At 30.6% G+C, this 24,342-nt stretch overlaps 1 protein-coding gene across 1 annotated transcript in view; it reads right to left on the reverse strand.

Annotated features, from left to right (window-relative positions):
- Nucleotides 1-24,342, reverse strand: part of LOC142317695 (multidrug resistance-associated protein 1-like) — a 203,261-nt gene that overhangs the window by 92,408 nt on the left and 86,511 nt on the right. Inside the window, exons 15-18 of the mRNA XM_075354243.1 lie at nt 20,961-21,137; nt 11,339-11,506; nt 5,243-5,426; nt 3,907-4,126 (exon numbers count right to left, since the gene is read on the reverse strand). Coding sequence (XP_075210358.1) covers nt 3,907-4,126; nt 5,243-5,426; nt 11,339-11,506; nt 20,961-21,137 — 749 coding nt within the window. The remainder of the gene's footprint in view (nt 1-3,906; nt 4,127-5,242; nt 5,427-11,338; nt 11,507-20,960; nt 21,138-24,342) is intronic.

Consider the following 24,342-nt stretch of genomic DNA (forward strand, 5'->3'; position numbering starts at 1 on the left):
ACATGTTAATGATAATAGTAGTGTATCTAAAAAAGGTGACCCAAATTATGACAAATTGTACAAATTTCTTCACTTCTGACAACTTCAAAATGCATTTTAATCTGTCTGAAATAATGTCTGTGATGAGACTATGGTCAGATCTAAAGGCAGGTTTTCTTTCAAGCATTATTTGCCTAGAAAATCTTTAAAGAAGGGGATATAAATTATGAGTGTTGCCCAATAAACCAGGACACTGCTGAAAATTTGATATATACACAGGGAAAAAGGGCAACACAATACATAAAAATCTTGGGGAAACTGTCATTAAATCAATTCTGAAGAAATAAAATATAAAAACCATAGAATTTATTTATTTTAATAACTATTTTACTAGCCCAGCTTTACTTAAAATTTTGAAAATCAATGGTATTAATGCTTGTAGTAGTTAACCAAAACCGCAAGAATCTTCCAGTATTGAGAAATCCGTGAAACAAGAAGACTATGACTGGGCTACAAGCAGTCATGGAATAGCTATGGTAAAATGGAAGGATAATAGAACAGTCCATTTGCTTTCAAATTGCCATAATCCAGAAGAGATAAAAGAAAAAAGTGGAAGCTGAAAGGTGGAACTCAAGTTATTATTAATTGTCCAGTAGTAATAATTACTTATAATAAAAATAAACTGTATTGATAAATTTGATCAGTTAAAGGGAATATACAAAATAAATCTGAAGAGTAAAAAGTGGTGGCATTGTCTTTTCTGGTATCAAATAGATGCTAGTGCTGTAAATGTATTAGTTTTGCACAAACAGATGAATCAAGAAAAATTATTTATGAACTTCAGAAGGAACATTTCAAGAAGTTTGATGACAACAGCCGTTGTTATAAGTAGGAAAAACTCATCATTAGGGAAAAGAGATAAGAAAAATAGGTCTAGTCTGTCAGTACAAATTAAAAATAAAAAAACAAATGTTTCAGAAAATAGACAACAAGAAAGTTCTATGTATGAGCCAGTAAGATCTACTCGGAGAAGACGTGCAATACAAAGGACAATCAAGTACGAACTGTTTGGGTGTTTTCTATGTGTAATGTATCGCTTAGCTTAGGGAAGAGAAAAACATGCTTCCAAGATTGTCATAGTACTTGAAGTACAATGATACAAAAACTGTACTACCTTTTTGAATAAATATTATAAATATTATTTTTACTAAAAATAAGTTTTATACATGTTCTTATATACACCCTAGATGTAAGTAAGCTATATATCAAAATAGTCTTATTGTAGCATTTATTTCTGTACTACTAGAGTAAAAATATTTTTAAAGCTCTGTTTCTGAAAGGGATACATACTTTGATATAATGACTGATATTAGTGAAACTATGGATAAAATATCTGTAGCAAGAACGTTTAACTCAATTTAACGATTTTTTATTGACGATCAATTTTTATTGAAAGACTGAAACCGTTGAAATAACAAAAGTTCATAAATTCTATCTGATAATAGTATAAAAAGTTTGTAACTTCCAAATCAAATTATACAAAAATCCTCGTCTCATACAGAAACAGAAGATTGAGTATTTGTAAACTTGAAATGAAACTGTGAAGTAAAGAAAATTTGAAATTATTGTTGTTAAGATAATAACTATTATCTTTTCTGCTAAGTTCACTATAGTTTCTATGTTTAGGTACTGCTTACCTTTGCAATGAAAGGTAAGCAGTATTAAACAGAAAGTTAAAAAAATTTATAAATTTTAAAATTCATCAGTTTGCTATTCATATATTCCGTTCAAAAAATATTTCCTTAATTATAAAAGAAAAAATGCAGAAGAGAGCTTAAAAGTTTAGCATTTTCCTGGATATGAACAGAATTTAATGAATTCATAGATGAGTTATGTTGGCGACGATGTTTGAAGAATCATTAATATGTAAGAATTTGCTGATTAAATGCATTCACAATAGATGCAATAAGCAAAGCATACTCCCCAATGAAACCCTGAAACAAAGCAACAAAATGCACAGTGAAAGATTGCCATTGGCCAAAAATTTCTATCCTCCAAGCCCAAAAATGTTTCATCAATCTGAATCACAGGTCAAAATAGTGCTACTTCCTTTAATAAATATTATAAACCTGAAAGTAGGAAGCAAAGATTTCAATCTCATGATAGTAATCATGATTCAGATTAAAAGAAAACAAAATGAATTATATTGATCTTTTATCATATTGCTCCTGCTTTTTTTTAAAATTGTTTGTCTATTTTTAATTATCTTTTATTGTTTGAAAACTCAGACTTTAATATTTTCTCTGTGTACAACTTTGATGGAAATTTTCATTTGAAATTATATCTTTTAAATTAATCCTCAAAACCACACTAGAGAGTTGGTTCAAGTCAGAAGGTTTTCATCATTTTCATTTAGAAACATTAATTTCAAACCAATTTTCTGTTAGCAAGTTTAATATTTGGTAGCTAGGTCTTCTACACAATTAATATGTCATCCACATATTATCTTCACTCAAGATAAACAGCTAAAAATCTGCAGCTTGTTTAGTACACCAATTTTTTTACTTAATCTAATTTTAACCTACTTTTAAGTTCTTGGTTTAAATTGAGTTTCACTAGTATATGTTACTTGCCCTCTCTTCAACATCTTGGGTAACTAAATCATTACCCTAATTTGGGTGAGCCAAAATCCAGAATTGCTGAAGAATGAACATTTTTTTAAAAAACGTTTTTATTGAAAAAGATGTTAGGCGTTTCAGAATAATTTAAGTTAAATAATTTGAAACAATGAAAAATCAAAGATAATTAATTGTTTGTCATAAATCTTATTAAAGAAAAATAAAATTAATCCTTCATTTACCCTGTTCATTTAGGTGAGCATAAGGAGTTAATTTTTTTTTTAATGCTGCTGCTTCAATGAAGAGTATTTTTCAGATGTGTTAACCTTTTTAATTGAAATACTTCTACTATTATTCATTTAATTGAAATTATCACTATTGCTTTTCTAACTCTTGATTTTTTTTTAACAACTTCTACAGTTTCTTGACTTATGAGTAACCAATAATCTATACATTATGAAAATTGTTCACTATATCTTATTTTAATAGAAGTTTGAAATAATAAAGAATATACTGATGTTTCTGTTTCATCTCCTGTAAATTACTGCAAATAAAAAAATTAATACCCACAAGCAAGGGATAAACTATTTATATAGTTTACACTGAATTATAGTTACATTGATCAATAATATCAGTTTTCTGAATGCATTGAGAAGAGTTTTCTAAACTATATATAACAAATCATCTGAAGCCGTCCAACAAAGTTTCATTTTTTGAAGTCATCAATGAGTGTTCTGACAATAATCTTCCTAGATGTATATACAGAATTTTAAGAAAGAATACTTGACCTTCACTGAATGTTTTTCAATGTAAAAACTGTATTTTTAAATAAATAGGAGATTAATTATGATTCATCCCTGTATTTATTACAGAATAATGTAATTTTATACTTTGCCTTTTACAAAATTAAATTTGTACCTCATAATATTTAAATCGTAAGACAAATCCACAGAATTCCAGGACATCAGAATACACATTTCTGGCATATCTATATTTTACCTTTTTCCTTCAACAACCTGAAGAAGTGATGGAAGAGCTCATTGTTATGTACAAGGGCTCATCATATACAAAGGCTCATTGTTATGAGCAAGATGATAAAACATCTATGTAATTCATTTTATTAGAAACTGAAATCAAAGCAAAAAATCATCTATTAAAATAAGATGTGATGGAAAATTTTCACATTATATACAGATTATCATTGGTTAGAACAAAATAATTAGAAAAAATCAAAGAACAAATAAATATTACAGTTATAGTTAAATGCATTTAAGTATGAAAATGAGTAAAAAAATAATGACTCGCTTACATAAAATATGAACAAGCTTGAGAATCACAATTCTTAATGGTGACAGAAGGACGATGATAAAGTGATGCACTTTTGTTAATTCGTTGGTTAGAGTTGTGAGGACTGCTAGGTGTTCGAATACTGTTAGGATTAAACTGAGGGTGTGTAAGTACTGATGGAACATCGTCAACAACAGAACTACTATTATCCAAAGCTGACAATTTAACTTTTTGATAATTTTCTAAAACAAAAAAGTAAGTAACAAAAATATTAAAACTATTAGATACCAATGACTTAACAAAGTTACATGAGATATAAGTCACCTTTGAAAATGGCAAACATTTTCAATAATAAAAATTTCCATCTCAAGCATATTAGGAAACATTAGTAATTCGTATCAAGTCTGTATCATGGAGTAATGGTGGTGAAAAATTCATGAAACAAGCTAATTCAATATTGTAAACCTAAATTTTAATGGATAAGTTTTCAACCAGCTCCTAAGAAAACTAAAAGACAGGAAAGAATTGAAAGGTAGTAAAGATATAGTAAAGGTACTGTAGAGATACAGCAGTTATAATCTTCAGAAAATTATAATTGCATTATACATAAAACTGTGTTTATATATATGTAACTATTCTACAGGTATATCCTTTCACAATGTGAAAAGAATCAAAAACTACACCAATTTATAAAAAAAAATTATCTTTTAACTTCTTAAAACAAAGACTTTATAGTGTAATTACAGCAACTAAAATCTTCAAATAGATGTTTTGCAAAATATAAAGTCGAAAAATTTTTTCCACAAATTATTTTTCACATTTGGAACTGATTTATGCATTAAAAATTCCAGTAGCCACCATCTTTCTGCATGAAAAATAAAAATAAATTAAGGAGTGTTTACACTTCTGCATTTGAACATAAACATATATGTTTGAATTTGCTAGTTTAATGTTTGAATTTGAGGTGAAAATTTTTACATCAGCCAGTGGTGGTAAGTTTTATAGGTATGTAACATTCTGTCTTTAATTTGCCATCCCCTCTAAACAAAACATACAGTATATGCATCCATTATCACATAAGAGAAGTTAGTTTACTTACCATCTTTACCATCTTTACCATCTTTCTGCATGAAAAATAAAAATAAATTAAGGAGTGTTTACACTTCTGCATTTGAACATAAACATATATGTTTGAATTTGCTAGTTTAATGTTTGAATTTGAGGTGAAAATTTTTACATCAGCCAGTGGTGGTAAGTTTTATAGGTATGTAACATTCTGTCTTTAATTTGCCATCCCCTCTAAACAAAACATACAGTATATGCATCCATTATCACATAAGAGAAGTTAGTTTACTTACCATTACCATTAGGTATTACATCACTAGGAGTTGTCAGGTACTGTAATATAAATAAAGAAAATGCACCCCTTCTTGAAAGTAAATCATTGAATGTTCCTTCTTCTGATATTTCTCCCCCATTCAGTACTATTATACGTGAGAAATTATGCAAATTATTAACACTCTGTGTAACTATAAGTCTTGTCTAAAAAAAAAAAAAAAAATAAAAATTCCATTAATTTAAAAATAATAAAAATATTACTGTCTTTTATTTGTATATATTTTTATTTTTTTTTATGTATGACCTCAGACATTTACATATATATTTTAAAAATAAAAGTGAAATGAATGAAAAGATTTCAATGGAACCAATAACCAAAAGATGAAACAATAGATATTATGTAACATGATATTGCATAATATGCAGTAGTTTGTAAACTGCAATATTATACAACAATTTGATTCTGGTAATTCTAGATAATAAGCTTAAAAAAATTAATATGTCTGAGTTAAATGTAAATAACATATTATTTAAAATTATAGTACAAAGAAAGAACTTACTGTATGGTTATTAAAATAAAATTTTAGATTTAAAATATTAAAAAATTGCTAACAAAATTAAAACATAAAAAGCAAGTTTCAGTTATTAAAAAAAAAAAACACAAAGAAATGAAGTAAATACTTTAAAACTTAAACAAAAGAATATGAAACAAATAATGAAAATACAATAAATAAATAAAGTAGTAGTACTTCCAGCATTTATTAGTTACTAGTTTAATATTTACTTTTTATTGTCTTTAATTGTTTTATATTATTTTATTTATTATGTTTTGTTTTTTTCTTTATATTTACCTTTGATATTTATTAAAAATTATCCATTGATAATTATTTAAATTTTAAATGTGCATTTAATTTTATATTTCCATAATAGGTTTTGAGAGTTTTCTATTTAGGGCATAAGCACTTAAATTTAGAAAAATACAAATTTATTGCTTTAAATAGAAACAAGAAATTTCCTTTAATCCTTAGCTACCAAGTATGAATTTATTATTCAATTTATATCCACCACTATACAATATATATTTCTCTGCATGCAGCTGGGTTATAAATATTTATCAATTTCAGCTGTGCTAGATTAAATGAACTATCATTAATTATCCTCAATCCATATGCTGGGATATCCAATTATGAATTCAGTTTATTTAAATCATATCACATATTTTTTAATGATAAGGAATGCATTTGCTTTACATTTGAATACATATAAACATGTACTGGGTGAACAGTTGAAAAGTTACCATGTTTATTATTCAACAGCTATCAATCCCATAATATTTTTGTTTGCAGGCATGTACGCATTCTCGGGGGAACCTTTTTAAAATTATTTTCAAAGGAGTGGAACCCACCCTCTTTTCTACACCTACCTCAATTCAAAAATCTTAAATGGCAATGGTAACATTTAATTATATTAATTGACAACCAGAAAAAAATAATGAATTTTGGTGAAAAGAAAATAAAAATCCGTCCACCCCTTTGCTCGGTAGGTGCGATAAACCATTTGTGGTAGTACTTTTTTTAAATTTCAGTTCAACAAAAATAACTATAAAATTACGTGATATTATTTATTAAACCACTTGAAATAGTCATAATTTGTGGATTACAACTGTGAAAATTATTTTTTTAAATTACAAACACAAAATTTTGCCCTTAAATGTTTTCTAAATTTTCAAGGGTTGAAAACTTGTTTTTTTAAATGACATGATGTAGCTTGTGACACCTCATTGGAAGGCCCTTTGAATGGCAACTAATTTGGTACAAATAAAATAAAAATTGGTTCAATGGTATTGAAGTTATGATTAAAAAGGTGGTGTTTTTAGGTTAATTTGGGATACAGTGTTACTGATTCAAAGCATTAGGTCTGAAATTGTCTGTTCTTGTTAAAAATATGGGACTTAGGTTTCTCCAGCATAGACAAAATGTACTTATAAACACAGCATTATAACATCAGTTAAACATACAAAAAACCAATAATAAGGTATGTACTTCATTGCTGGCAACATATTGAAAAATTGATTACCTTGTTGTAACAGGTTATATAATTCTCTGCCAGTTATAAGATCTTAGTTTCTATGGTAAATTTTTGCAAATTGTTTTCTTTCATATTGTATGTAATTAGTGGCAAAAAGTATTGTATTTATTTCATCATGTTTTATTTAAATTGTTGTGCTCATTAGTTAAAATTGGCATTTGGTTTGTGTTATTGTTCTACCATTTAAATTTCTACATTTTTAAATTTACATTTCTAAATAAAAATGTTTCACACTCTTACACTGTAAAACTTGTGAAAAATTCCAAGAAACGGTATCTGCCATGAATAAGAAATGTGCAGGGCAAAAGATTTTATGTGAATTAACTTTGGTTGAAATGTTGGGAAATGTAATAGCAAATCCTCAAAGCTAAATTCATAAAATATCTCGTGAAATTGGGATTTTTTATGTTTCTGTTTTCACTACATTAAAATTTTTCATATAAAATTCAACTACATCAAGAACTCAATGAGGATGATGCTTACAGAAGGGTTGAATTCTGTGAAGAAATGATTCAATTAATAAATGCCAGTCCAATGCTTACGAAAAATATTTGTTTTTTTGACGAATTCTCACCTTCTTTCTAAATGGTTTTGTTAATAAACATAACTGCCGATACTGGAACAAAGTAGATAGTAATGTTTTCAATGTTGGAAACTCCCAGTATCCTGAAAAATTAAATATATTGTGGGGGGGGATTTACGGTGATAACATAATCAAACCAGTATTTATTGATGGGAATTTGACACATTAAAAGTATTTGCAATTGCTGCATGAAGTTATTCAGCCACTAACAATCCATGCCCTAGAAACTCAGTTAGATGATAATGGAAACATGTTACTTAATAAAGACATGCTTCACTTTCAGCAAGATGGAGCACCTGCTCACTGTTCACTACCAGTTCGACAATGGTTTGACCAAATGTTTCCTGGGCATTGGATAGATAGAAGAGGAAAAGTTGAGTGACTGGCAAGATCTGCTAATCTTACACCACTGGACTTTATTTGTGGGATCATTTAAAATAAATAATTTATAAAGAAATTCATGCTAACATACGAGAGTGGAAAAATAAAATTTTAAGAGCATGTAGGAATGTAACTAAAAAAAACCTTAATAAAAGTATGATGTGAATTTCAACAAAGACTATTATTGTTTACAGGAAAGTGGGAATCATTTTGAACAAATAATTTAAAAATTCATAGTTTTATTTTATTGAGATAAAACAAATGTGTTTCATTTATTATTTCTTAAGGATTCATATTGTTAAAAATCTGCATAACAAAATTAACTTATGAATGATTTAACACTCTCAGCGCCAGGCCTATGATGGAAATTTTTACCTCAAGCCCAAATGTATATTTGGGAGTTCTGTCTGCCAGACCATGTGTATCAAATTGATACACAGGTATTGTTAAAATTGGGATTGATTTGTATCAATATTACACACTGTAGCATTGATTGAAATGGTGCATTTGTTGTTCTGGACAGTAGTAAAAGTTATATACCATTGGGTCATACATTTTGTGTTTGTAGCCCTGGCAGTCAGCTAATTTTTAGAGAGAAACATTTTAGAGATTTTAAGTAGTTATCTTATTTTCTAACTGGCTCTTAAGAAGCAAGATTTGCAGCTATGTGTAAATGCGTTAGTTAACCATAAACTGATCCAACTGGAAAAAAGAGGAAGATGTGTGATGTGTTATGCTGCTTTAACCAAAAGGTTTAATTGAAAGCTTACTGTTCAGAAAACACCTCAAGTTCGACTTAAATGTTTAGTGTGTGAAGAAAAGTTTATTTGCATGGAGTGCTTTTTAAATCCCATAAATCAACCAAAACATAATTGTACCAGTTCAACCAGTGAATACTTTGTTAGACATTTCATATTATTGTAACAATGTATTACTCATTTCAAAAATATTGCTATCAAAATCAATTCATATTATAAGTAATGCTTTAGTAGTTGTAGATGAATTCATTAGTGTATCATAAATAAAATAATAACAAATTTATTAGTTTGCTTTTTATAAATGAAATTGCTGGTTTTGCATTGTTGTTTTGACTAAATATTTTCCAAACCTTTTCTCATGGATCATGTGTATATAATTGATACGCACTGAAATGTTTTATATATTTTAGGAGTACTAACCATAAAATAAAATATTGATTTTTTTCAGAGAAGTCATCTGGGCCAAGGCGAAAATTATATCAAATTACAGCTGATTCAGTAGGAGCATTCATGTATGTATCAATTTGATACGCATGGTCCGTACAGAATTATCACTGTGTACCAAAATGATACACATGGTACTGAAAATGTTAAGCTTTATTTTTTGATTAACAATTATTCATTTATGAATTAGTTTTATCTGGTAATAAATTTTTCAACATGTTACCAGCAAAGAAGTAGGTACCTTATTAGGTTTCTCGTATGTTTAACTGATGTTATAATGCTTTGTTTACTGGTACATATTTTCAATGCTGGATAAACCTAAAACCCATATTTTTAACAGGAACGGACGATTTCAGTACTAATGCTTTGGATCAGTAACACTGTATCCTAACATAACCTAAAAAAACCACATGTTTAATCATAACTGCATTACCAGTGAACAAATTTTTATTTTATTTATACCAAATTACTTGTCATTCAAAGAGCCTTCCAATAAGGTGTCACAAGCTACATCCTCTCATTTAAAAAAAAAAAATGTCAACCCTTGACAATTTAGAAAACATTAAGGTAAAAACAAATTATTATTAACATTAACATTAGCAAATTATTAACACATATTATTATTATTGTTTATTTATTTATTAACATTAATGTTAACAAATTAATAACATTTAAGGACAAAATTTTGTTGGTAATTAAAAAATAATTTTCACAGATTTAATTCACAAATTATGACTATTTCAAATGGTTTAACAAATAATATCACGTAATTTTAGAGTTATTTTTGTTGAACTGAAATTTAAAAAAGTACTACCACAAATGGTTTATCGCACCTACTGAGCAAAGGGGTGGACGGATTTTAATTTTCTTTTCACCAAAATTCATTATTTTTTTCAGGTCGTCAATTAATGTAATTAAATTTTACAATTGCCGTTTAAAATTTTTGAATTGAGGTAGGTGTAGAAAAGAGGGTGGGTTCCACTCCTTTGAAAATAATTTTAAAAAGGTTCTCCCAAGAATATGTATATGCCTGCAAACAAAAATATGATGGGACTGATAGCTGTTGAATAACAAATATGGTAACTTCAGTTGATCACCTGGTATATTAAACATATTTATGCTAAATTTTAAAGATAAAAAAAAAATCTATAGGAAGTTATATAATTTAAATTTACGGGTACTGTCATATATTAACTGAAAAATAAACTCTACATAAATACAAATTTTAACTAAGAAGGCCAAAATTGATACTCTGAGGTCTGCAGAGACTTGACACTTGAAATTATTGTACCAAAATATTACTTTTGAATTTAAATTTAAGTTCAAAATAGAAGTTATATTGAAAAACCTTTCTATTTACTACCTCAAAATAGTTAGTGTAAGAAGTTAAGAAGCAATAAATCAAACTCAAATCTAGAGTTATTTTATTTTTTAAACAGCTTGTATAGAAGTCAAATTAAATGGAATTTTATTTTACTATTATGTAGGCATAAATTAATTATATGACTTACAAATAAATTTAAGCGAATCCAAAAAATAATCCCTGTAGTATAAAATGTTGGTCATTCTCAAAAAGGCAGATGATTTACTTCACAGTATATATGTTTGCATAAATTAGAAGAGGGGTTAATTCATAAGGGTGGTCATCATTTCCTACTAATTACTGCCTTAACAATAATAATAATATTGTTATTATTATTACTATTATTTAATGCTAATTATGCTTGAGTAAATATTTTTTAAGTTACCTCCGAAAATCATAACTACCATGGTAAGAAAACTATGCCAAAATTAAACCTAATTTAATGATTAAAATAATAGTAGAAGATATAAACAATAGAAAACATAGTTAATCAACTTACTTTATTTGCAAGAATTCCATCAGGTCCAATTATTCGATCAAATATGAATTTACCGACTTGACTATCAACAGCACTTAGGGGATCGTCCATTAAGTAAAGATCAGCATTGCTGTACACAGCACGAGCCAGGCTTACACGTTGTTTTTGTCCACCACTTAAGTTAATGCCCTTTTATATCAAACAAATTGTAAGATATAAAAACAAGGCGTAAAATACATATGGTAAAAATTAAAGATAGTATTATTTATATAGTGTTATTTTATGTCGTTTAACCAAAAAAACAACATCAAATGATCTTTTAAAATCAATTTTAAAAGCCATTTAAATCTTCTTTGAAAAAATAAAACTATGATTTTAAAGACAATTGATTTTCAAGGGAAAGTAGTTGTGGAATTAATAAGTAAGTAAGAAACTGCAGTTCGTCTTAACAAAGAAAAGATTTATGCTCAGAAAGCTGTTCTCACCTTGATAAAAATTCTACATTCTGAAATCCAGAAATTAATAACATAATTTGGAATAACAATACAAAAAAAAGTAAAAAGTCATTGCTATCAATTATAATTTGTTTGCAAGGTATTCAATTTCATTGAATTTTTACATAACTGTTTCACCCTTTCACCAATATTTGTATTAAACAAACAGGAGCACAAGCAGAGGATAAAGTGCTGAAAACTTAGTGCTATTATCAATACAGAGTGCATTCAAGCAATCTTGGCTTGTGTAAGCAAATATAAAACAAGACAGCACATGGCTGGCTTATCCATCCCTTAAATGACCTCTTGAAAGTAAGCCTTGCTGCCATAAATTTTATTTTCCTGCAACTATTTTTTTTAATGTTTACAATTAATATTTCATTGTTTAACACAAGTAATACTTTTACAATTTTTTGTAAGTTCACAAAATATGTACATTAAGATGGCTACTAATGACACATTCTCTCTTTTATAATGATTTAAATGCCCTCAGAACTTCAGACCAAAGATATTGTGGACAGGGGGGCTGATCAATTGGACCCTGCTCAGGCAATCACACCTGAAGGGCTTTGGAGGTGTTGTATGATGAGTGCAGTCAAGGTGGATGACCGGAGGGGCTGGTAAAGCGAATAGTCCACTGGTGTACTGATGAGATTGCTATGAGAAGAGCAGCTACAATTGCTGCAGGAAGTTAACTCCAGAGAGCATCTAATGATGTAGACAACTTACTTGTTGCGTACCGACAAGCAAGAAAGTCCCTTTATGCGGCCATTAAGGAGGCCAAGGCAAAAGCCTGGGTGGAGCTGGTAGCAGATCTGGATGTTAATCCGTGAGGGGGGTGCATATAAAATTGTCATGAACAAGTTTGGTGCACCCATCCCTCCCGTATCTCGAGAGACAACACTTCGGGTGGTCGAGGAGCTGTTCCCAGTAACTGAAGCTCTGTGGAATGAGATACTCCTGGAGCCCGAGCAAAGATTCTCCATTGAGGAGCTGAGACTGGCGGCCAAGAGAATTAGTGCAGATAAGAATCCGGGGTTGGACGAGGTCCCTGGATCTTGCTAAATTAATGGTGACAAGACATCCTTGGGTCATACTGGACACCTATAATACAGCTTTGGAGAGCTGTCACTATCCTTCCTGTTGGAAGGAAGCGTGGTTGGTCCTGGTGTCAAAGAAGGGTGACATGCTTGGGAGAGGTATTTCATATAGTCTGATATGCTTGCTCAGCACCCTGGGCAAGCTGTTGGACAGACTTATCACTGACAGGCTCTGGTGTGATGTGGACGCAAAGGGTAGACTTTCCACTGATCAATATGGCTTTGTTACGGGGAAGTCCACAATTGACGCGTTGAAACGCGTAACTGAATGGGTTAGAGATCAAAGTAGTGGCACTGGGCGTCAATGGAGGACCCTGTTAGTGGTCCTTCTAGACGTCAGGAACGCCTTTGGAAGTCTCCCTGGCCGACGATTATTGATGTACTGAGAGAGAGGAATACAAGTGGGTATCTTCTTGGCATAATTAACAGCTACCTATATTGCAGAAGGATTAAAACCTTCACAGAAGATGGTGAGTTGGTTTTTGATGTGTTTGGTGAGGTTCCACAGGGGTCGGTTCTCGGCACACTCCTGTGGGACCTAGCTTTTGAGACATGAGTTTGAAGGAGACGTTGAACTTGTTGCATATGCAGATGATTTGGCCATCCTCGTCGGCCAGGGCCAATATTTATTTTTATTTATTAAGATGTTTTACTGAAATGAATAAGTGTAAATTAAAAAACATTACTTTAATTTCAATCTTAATTCAACTCTTACTCTCTAAGTTATCCTTGAGTTCTTTTCTACATCTTTTTATACATACATATACACAAAAAATTTAAAAAACCTCTATTGAATCATGGTTGGAGCTTTTATTCAATATTTTAAAATATATACTGAGCTGATAAATGCAAAAACAAAACTCATTTATTAAGAGAGACTTGGTTAATACATTCAATTAGGTAGGGTAACAGCTATGACTGCAGTCTAAGTTTAGGTATGGTCATATTGCAGGTTTCATTAAAATCATTTGAACCATTTTTATGACACTTAAACAGTCATTCAGACAAACTATTGTAGCAGGTTAATTTGTTTCAATATAAAGAAAAAGATTATTTATGATAAAACTACTTGCTTATAATTATGATTAATTATTGTTGTTTACACCATGCGCGAAGTTCCGTTATTTCCAATTAATTCAAAGCTAGGGTTGGGTCATATTGTTTGTTACAGGCATAGTAAATTTTACTATGTTTCGTATTTTGGGCTTGTCATTTATACCAGGTTGATTATTTGTTCTCGTGCTCGACACTACTGGCTCCGGCCAGACTATCCTCTTCCGTCATCCTTATTGACCGCGTGTATTCATTTCTCGAATTATTTTTGGCTACCCTTTTCACACACCCGTTATTCATTCGTTTCCGTACTAATGCATGCACACATCTCTTGTTTTTTACACACACTCTCTCCTGTCCACTACCTTCTTTCTTTCTTTTCCTGTTTAGCCTCCGGTAACTACCGTTTAGATAATTCTTCAGAGGATGAATGAGGATGATATGTATGAGTGTGAATGAAGTGTAGTCTTGTACATTCTCAGTTCGACCATTCCTGAGATGTGTGGTTCATTAAAACCCAACCACCAAAGAACACCGGTATCCACGATCTAGTATTCAAATCCGTGTAAAAATAACTGGCTTTACTAGGACTTGAACGCTGGAACTCTCGACTTCCAAATCAGCTGATTTGGAAAGACGCGTTCACCACTAGACCAACCCGGTGGGTCCTGTCCACTACCTGGGTCTGGATTCCCCCTCTTTTCATTCACGCCATCTTTTCGGCAGAGTAGATCCAACATTCCTCCTGTGCAGTCGCCTATGGCTATTCTCTCTCAAACTTTGAGACAATATTTTCATCGCATTCATACCCGCATAAACGTTGCGGTATTTCTCTGTAAAAATATTCTCTAACTCTACTCGGCAGTGTCTCGTAATTTCACCGATCTCAATGTTTTGTTTTGCCTCGTTTCTTCGTTAAGTTATTCTTCAAATTCTACATTACGTCTCTGTGTAAAGTGTTTCAATCACTACAAGCTGCCAATTCTATCGACGCCGAATCTTCTCGAGCTGCGGATTATTTTCATCAATGAAGAATCTCCAAACTCGTCGCTACATATCTGAGATGCTACGTATTATTCTACCACTAAACCACGTCACACCCCTGTATTCCTGATACACCAGTGCGGACTACGCCCAGGATTACTGTATGTATTCATTCACGAGTTCGTATCTTGATATTATTTGTGTGCTACAGGCAAGTTCAATTTTCATTATTTATTACGTTCAACAGTTATTTTATCATTAACATTTGTGGAACATTCAGTTCATTATACCGTATGCCTTTCAATTTCAAGTTTAGTTAAAAAAAAACCTTTTATTCACTTAAGTACAGTCACGACAGGTGATTTATATAAGATTGTGTCATCGTTCAGCTGCAACTTATTTTTACGTGCTTAATTAATTTCAATTTGTTGTTATGGTAATTAACTCTATAATTTAATTTTGTAACTTGTTAATCGCCGAGATTAATCCTTTTCTACTCAAGAACTGTATTCATAATACTTCTCGTAAATTAACCTAAAGCAAATTACTCCTGATGTGCAGTTATGTTGTAGGACTTTGTAATTTTATATTTTCAAGAATGCTTATTTACCAAAATGAACTCTATTTATATTAGTACTTACTTTAATGTGATTATATTGTAATTAACCCTTTTTTTATACTGAAATTATTGTAATTTATTTTCCTAAGTTAATGACATCTGTTCATTACTAATTTTTCAATATTACAGCACATGTCAGTAATGTAATAGTTTTTCCAGTCATACTATGTTTATTGATGTTTTGTTTTTCTAAGTATATAGTTAAAAAATGTATATTCATGTATTTTTTCATTTAACATCATTATTCATATGTTGATTCATCTGATATTTTAAGTATCATTAAGTTATGTTAATTTCATAATTTCTTTTTATGTTTTAAGGTTATGTTTTTAACATAAGTTCATTTGTTTTATTTCCAATTAAAGTCCAATTTCTTTTGGCAAATACTAGCTGTGTGTTTTTTGTTAACTTTACCCAACAATTGTCAATATCTGTAAATTACACAATCAGTAAAACCAAATTCAAAGCTTCCTCTCAATAAAACAGAAAAAAATTTAGATTATAATGTGGAAGATCCTAAATAAAACAAACCTTTCTTCTTTTTAGAACACCTACGTTTGTAAAGTGGAATGAAAGAAAATATTTTATTGTAAAATAACAATGGTTTCGAATAAGAAAGTGTATGTCATGTTGGTTGGGGACAATCCTTTCCCAGAGCTTGCTGGGGGAAATTTGATTTACATGTATTACATTTTATTTTTTTTGTATTACAGAAGTCAAAAATGGCTCAAACCCATATGGAAAAGGCTTACTAACTTACTAAAACGTTTGTTTCCAGACGAAGAGATAGTTTCTAGATAGACAAAAAAGTTAGTTGCTTCTAGACTTTAATTTGAAACTAGAATTTTTAAAACAGATAAATCCTATCACAAATTACGTTATGCTTCATAAACATAATATTAATGTTTATTTTGTTTTGTTGTAAGTGTACCATGTAATTCTGTATTAATAGGTACTGCTGTTTTAAATTGATGTGCAGTGAATCAGTATTTAACAGAATTTTATTTTACTTTGCTAATATTAATTGGACCATTTATAAACAACAGACCATCACACAAGCGCTATTTTAAAAAATTCATACCGCTGAAAGGAGCTTTAATATAATTTTAGAATTCTGTTTTTTTCCAAAATTGTTTTTATAACGATTAAATTCCACCCTCAAATTCGTTAGTTTTTGGCACTTGGTCTGCTGTTTAATGAGTTATTGTTGATAGTTTATTAGTTCCTAAGACCATCTGTTGTTATAAAATAAATACTTGCTTTCAGAAAAAAAAAGTATAATTTTTTATTATGTGAATGATATGAGTGACTATTATAAAACAAATAATCCCTTTCCGCATGCCGGAAGGCGCAGATAGATTTCAGCGATGCTAAGTAGGGGATAAAGAAGATTTCCACCTTAAAGTTAAGAAAAACATCAAATTTACTAAATACCACAATGGTTGCATGTGAAAAAAGTTTCACATGTTCAGCACATATGACAAGCCCCATCTTCTTACAATTTCAGCAACAGTTTGGTCATCTCTAGCTGTAAGGGTTGGTCATATCAAAAACTTTACTTAAGTTTTAGGCCCGTAATCAAAGAATAGTAGGAACTTCAAACGAATTCGATATTTTACTTAATAAGAAAGTTATAGTGATTTTTTTTTTCAAAAAAGCCTCCATTTCCACCCCCATGGTCCGATTTTGCCAATTAAAAAACTCGATCAAGATTTTGGGTCGTTGTATTTTATCTATCAATTTGAAAGGGATTGGCGCAAAATTACAGCAGTTATCGTGTCCACAAGAAAGTGAAATACATACATATCTTTATATATATATAAAATTATGAACTGATGGTGGGGTCTGGGGGATGTGAAACGCGAAGATATGTCAAAATTTTCTGGAAGTCGAATTATGGTTATCTATTACAATAGGTAGCTTTCGTATGAAATCTATCTATAACTGAATGAAAAACAGAAAAAAACTAATTAAATTTAAGTATAAAAAATTTTACATAAAGGTACAATAATATTAAATCAAAAATTGTATATTTGTAATATAAAATTTAGAAAATATAATTATAGAATAATATATAAGTAACCTCAATTTCAAGAAAAGTGTTATTTGTTTAACAATAAATAATTTGAGTGATTATTACAAAACGAAAAAAATCTGAATGGGAAACAAAATACATTAATATTAACATTATGAAAGCATAAACTTTTTTTTACATTATAATATGAAATCCATTTCCTAAAAATTAATTTGTAACATAATATAAAAATAAATAACTGAAATTAAAAAAGAAACATTCATTTAACAGCCAGGAAATTAATAAAGAAAGGGCTTAAAGATTCTCAAAAAGAAATCTGCAAAATTGATACTGTAACTTTTAAAATTCAGGGGACATTATCTTTGAAAAATAAAAAAACAACATGAAAAAATAAAATAAAACATAATAAATCTTTAAAGAAATAATTTCATGCTATTTTTACATACTATTTTGTGCACTTCAATACATTAAGGTTTTTAAAGTAGAATTTATTTGAGAATTAATAATAGATTTCTTGTACGTAACACAAAAATTCCAGATGGTAAAAACTTTTTAAAGTTGTTCTGGAATTCAGAATTAATTTTTACAGGAAAGACATAGGATAAAATATTAAATTAATCAGTTAGAGGGTCTAAAGATGACTTCCGGTAAAGCCTCTCAGGACTTGGAACAGAGGGGGTGGTGTGGCAACCGGTAATGTCACAAGGTGGGTGTCTTCCCCCTACGAGGTTGTGATGGGTGGAGGGGGTTTGTAGTATATTGCTTGTGTGTGTGTTTGTGCATGTGTAATGATAATCAAGCATAACAAATGTTATATTCCAACAGAGAACCAAAAATGATCTGATGATATCAACTGGCACTGCATCAATCTTGATAGTTTTCAAAATAATCAAGGTTGTATATGAGGTATCAGAGCATCACCAACCAAGTGAGAACCAATCAACCTATTGCTATCAAATTTTTAGGATACATTTGTGTTATTCCAGAGAAGGTTTTAAGCTATAAATGGAGGCCCTATCCCCCTTCGTGAATAAGGGGGAAGTGGGAGCTATGTCAAGAACAAGGGAAATTTTGAAGGAAAGAGAACTTTTCAGGGTTTAATTGTTATTTATTAGTATTATTATCACAAACTTTAGGACAGCAAACACAGCGAGGGTCCAAGGGGAGCCCTCTGATTAGACAGGAAGGGCAACCAAAACAAGCCCTGATCAGCTAGTTTAACTTTAATATTATGATTCTGTTCCCTACATGTATCTACCCATAGTATTATTTCAGTAATATTAGAAAACAAATTGTTTTTAAAGAATTTTCTTGAACATCTCTGCCTACCTGACCTTCAAGCCAAACTTTGCAGTAACCTTCATTTACTGATGCCTTTTGGACACTTATTTATTTACTCTTAGATGCTACAGGCCAATGTAACCCTGGCCTTCCATACATAGCACTGCTATCTATCTCAATCCTCTGCCTGTCCTCTCCAATTGAAAACATCAAGTGTCCTCAAGTCGAACTCCACATCCATCCATCTATTCTGCCTTTTCTTCTTCTATTGTACATAGTTTCCATCCAAATCCTCCTTGTCATCCTTTCCTAATGACTCACCACCCATCTAATTCTACCTGATTTAACCAACATTACAATATCTTCATTTTCCAGTAAGTTATTAATTTCAACATTACTTCTCACTCTTCACTCCCCATTCTCACAGACTGGTACAGTGATTTTTCTCATTTTTCTTTCAAAAATTCTCAGCTTTGATGCATCATGGTTCTGAAACATGGGTGGTGACATGAATGATGCATCAAAGCTGATAATTTTTGAAAGAAAAATAATGAGAAGGAACCATAACATACCACAGGACACCAGAGTTTCATCTTAACTGCTTTTGATAAGCTTTTGTCAATAGCATTCCATTATTGATTTTTATTTACAGACCGTCAAATGTTAAATTTGACTTTACGAAGTGGTTTCCTAATTAAATTAAATTTAATTTTGTATAAAATTCTATTATGTGTTAACTGAGATGTATGATTTTGGCTTTCAGTTTTGTACAAATCAATGTGAGAATATTTATAAAATATATAAATAACTGAACAGATTTGAAATATAATGAAAAATAAAATAATGCACATAACCAAAACTTTACTGACCTCATGGCTTACCTGATTTAAATCCAGGTAATACACACAATACAAAATCCAGGTAATAAAGTTTTTACACACACTATAAAATTGTCACGTTATAGTCTCATCATTAAACTTTAAACTTATAAATTTAAATGGCGAATTGATCAACAAAAAAAAGAAGTACAATCAGAAAATTTTTTAACGGAGTTTAATGGTGTGTCCTTAGGTTACTAAAATGTTCTTATTTGAAAAATGTTTGTTACCAGTTATTATGTTTAAATATAACTGGTTCTAACGTAATTTTTTTTGTAAACATAGATGAGTAAGGAGTAAAAATAATACAAAAAATTGTATTAATGAATTTTGACTCTTCAGATCACAAATGTATCTAATGACTTTTCTGTAAAATGAGTATCTATTCATATGTAGTTAAGGAACAAAATCCTAGATATTTGCAGAACATGCAATGTTAGGATTTATCAATTCACAGTAACTCATTTACCTCAATGTCTCATGCAACCTTAAACACATCTCTTGGAACAAAAGTTTTTTTTTGTAGAAATTTCACATGTGTAAATAAAAAAATATTTAATCAGAAGAAGAGTAAATAAAATTTTCCTTTTTTTTAGATTATTTTACTCTGAAAGAGTAAATTTTTATTTTGCGAGTTAAAACATTTTTCTTTGTTTTTTTTTTGTCAATAGCAGGTGATGGTTCACTAATAAATATTTCAAGCAAAGAAATAGTAGGCAGTGTTGTCAGGAAAAAAATATTGGTACATCAAAAATTAAGGTAAAATATTCATGCTCCCAGTTTAAGCCTTAATTCTCTCTTAACATTGGAGTTATTTGTATAAAGCATTTATGTATTTTGTATAAAACATTTCTTATTGTTCATCTAATAAGCAATAAAAGTACCATTCAGATCAGGCTAGCTAATTTTGAGTTTTCATTGTAGGAATGTGTTTTCATTACAGACACACAGACATTTTGATTTATATATAAAGAGTAAAAAAGTATAGTCTAATTCTCAGCCATAGCCCCAAGACTGTAAGCACCTTAATGGAATTTGTGTGTAATAAATTAATATTGTAACATACAAATTTGGAAGATTAAATAAACAACAATCAAAATTATAATATTAGCAGATTCAATATGAGAGGGCTTGAATAAATACACTGCATTTGTTAATCATTCAAAATAGAAGTTTAACTACACATTTAAAAACTTTACCTTAGCACTAATCTCAGTCATATCTCTAGCTGGCAACTGACTAAAGTCCTGTTGTAGAGCACATGCCTCCACTACTCTATCATATAGATTCTTATCATATGGTCTACCAAACAATATATTGCTTCTCACAGTTCCATTCTGAATCCATGCCTGTTGTGGTACATATGCTATTCTACCCTGAAAGCCACAAAATTAAATAGTCATTTGCAGCATTTGAAATAGTCACTTTGTGTCATTTGCAAGATTGCTTGGTTTTCAGCTTAAATTGTTATCTGATAAGTAAAATAAAAATAATGTTTCAAAAATAGAGATACCCCACTATAATTAATTATCATTTTATTAACAGTTTTTACCATTAACTATAACTTGTCCTAGCGAGACAATATATGAAAGGCTTAAAAGGGAGGGGCTCTTCTATGGACTAATCTGTCTGAATTTCTCAAAGCCAAAAAAAATGTAATATGAAACACTTCTGGCATCAATTATTTATTACAAGTTTCATATTCTTTTCTAAGTTATTGGAACATCTTTGTTATAAATATCATGAATTAACTAATAAATTCATCAACTAAATCTATTTGATTATTTTTTTGTATCAATTTGTTGAACTACATGCAATAAAATTAAGATATTGTTTGCAATTTAAGGCTCAGAATGACCCTTAATTTGTGATTTTCGATTAATAATAGTTCTAATAATAAATTATAATAAGCTCCAATTAGATGGTGGATCAGAATTGATGTACTATGTTACTGAAAAATTTCTGTGCTATTATTGGAACAGTTTGATTTTGTTAAAATCATAGACATGACTTTCCGAACTTAACCTTTTCTCCTTTAATTTTGCTTGGCTTTTTTTTTTTTTTGGTTTGCTTGGCATTTCACCCGCAACCACCCTATTCGGTCACCCTAAAGCATACAACCAAATGTCAGTGCCACAAACGGCTACTGAGCCTCGAACAGTTAAGCCACCATATCCTAAATAGCTTCTAGAGTTTACCTAACAGCGTGAGCGAGCCAAGCACGGTGCCATACATAACCGGCTTACGTGTCCCAACCGCTCACTTGTCATATATTTGCTAAAATGGGTAGGCGCACGCCATCAACTACTAAAAATATATATGACATCCATAAATTAAAATTTATTTCATAGAGACAGTAATTCGTTGGCACGCCTTGGTCGCTGTATGCCAGTAATTACCTGTCCACCATATTGAAACACTTGGAGCCTCCTTTACTTTTGATAATTTCCCATCTTTTATTTTGTTTTATAAAATTATACCAAATTTTATTTTATAAAATAGTACTAAAATTTACCAAGATAACCAGCCGGTCTAATATTAGGCAATTATAAGACAAGACTTAAAAGCATCTGGTTACCAGTGGTTTTCAGGACATGCTTTTTGTTAATAGTTGTTAACGGCAGGGCTGCTAGTTCCATTATCGCTGCCCTGCCGTTAACCATGGCTGCTCCACTTTCTGTTTGTACCAAAGAAGAGCAACGTTTAGTGATACGTTTTTTGTTGTCGAAAGGTGTATCAGGGGCCGAAATTCATTGAAGACTGTACAGTACGGGAAAAGTGTGTTGCCCCAACAAAGTGGCTACGAATGGATTGAAAAATTCATAAATGGTCGCACAAGTGTTACGCACGACAAAGTAGCATGATGACCATTTACTGCCACAAATGAGGAAGGAAAACATTGAGCGTCCACGTGACATGGTTTTCTTAGACAAACGAGTAACTATTGATGAAGTGGCACATCTTCTGCAAATTAGTCACGGTTCTGCCTACGAAATCATCCATAACAGACTTGGGTTTCATAAAGTCTGTGAAGATGGGTTCCAAAACAACTCACACAGTTGCATAAATAAACACCCTTGGACATCTGCCAAAAACATTTGGATCGCTATGGTAACAAACGGGACATCTTCTTAGACAGAATCATCACTGGTGACGAAACACGGATTCTTCATTACGAGCCAGAGAGTAAACGGCAGAGTATGGAATGGAAACATCCAAATTCGGCCTGAAAAAAAGTTCAAGACCCAACCATCTGCAGGAAAACTGCTGCTTACGGTTTTTTGGGACTCACAAGGCCCAGTACTGGAACATTATAAGGAAAGGGGCATGACAATAAACAGTGCGCGTTACGGTGAGATGCTTATTGCCAAGCTGAAGCCTGTAGTTCGAAGCAAACGCCGAGGACTGCTGTCGAAAGGGGTTGTGTTGCACGACAATGCCCGTCCACATACTGCTGCCTACATTGATGAAACGCTCCAGAAACTCAACTCTGAAGTACTGGCTCGTCCTCCGTAACGACTACGGAGGAGAAGGAGCAAGATCAGGACGATCTTGCTCCTTCTGACCACCACTTGTTTGGTCCACTCAAAGAGGCATTAAGGAAAAAAAAATTAAGAGTCAATTTACCTCAGACGAAACTGTGAGAGAAGCGGTTCATTCCTGCTCGCAGCTCAACGGAAAACCTTCTTTTATGAGGGCATCAGGAAGCTTGTGCAACGATGGACCAAGTGCGTTGAAATGCAAGGGGACTATGTTGAAAAATGATGTAGATGTAAGTTTCCTATTTGTATTGCAATAAAATTTATAACTACATTGCAGATAATAATTGACTTACCCTTGTACTTCAGTTGCAATAACCATAGAAAAAAGTCATTTTTATACATATCTTATAACCTGTTAGAAAATTAGATGTAATTCAAATAATTTTTTAATGAATAAAAATTTTATAGTAAAATAAGTATTAAGTAAAATATGTAAATTACGAAAGTATCTTATAAATTTTTGGGCATTTTATTATATAACAAGGAAGCTTATTTTGACAAACATGCAACAAGGAGCTTGCAAAATTATTGATACAGTATTAAACAGTAATGGTTTTCTAGTGAATTAATAATAACTTAGTAAATTTTGGTTTAACTCTACTTATCTAGGAAAAACTTATAAGCAAAGAGTATTTTTTTCATACTAATCAAACTGCTAAGGCTGAATTTTATGGTAAAATTGACATCAAACAATCAGTGATGATTAAAAATTTAATTTATGGTTTATTGAAATGAATTAATAAATATGCAATGTTTTATTAAATTAACTTTAGTAATCACCAGTAAATAATATACATATCGTACAATACAGAAAGCATTAATTTTAAATATATAAGCCAGACATACTAACAAAGCCTCTGTAAAATTAAAAGCAGCGCCTGCATATTTTTTAGATAGAATCATGGACAAAATACTTTGGACAAAAATCAAATTAAAAACAAATACAATACACAGAATACTTATGAGCTTTTAGAGAAAATATAAAACATACAAATCACAATATTATTTATTATTTTCTTAGTTATGATGTAGAAGCACA

Source organism: Lycorma delicatula, chromosome 1, assembly GCF_047948215.1.
Source record: "Lycorma delicatula isolate Av1 chromosome 1, ASM4794821v1, whole genome shotgun sequence".
Lineage (NCBI taxonomy): Eukaryota > Metazoa > Arthropoda > Insecta > Hemiptera > Fulgoridae > Lycorma > Lycorma delicatula.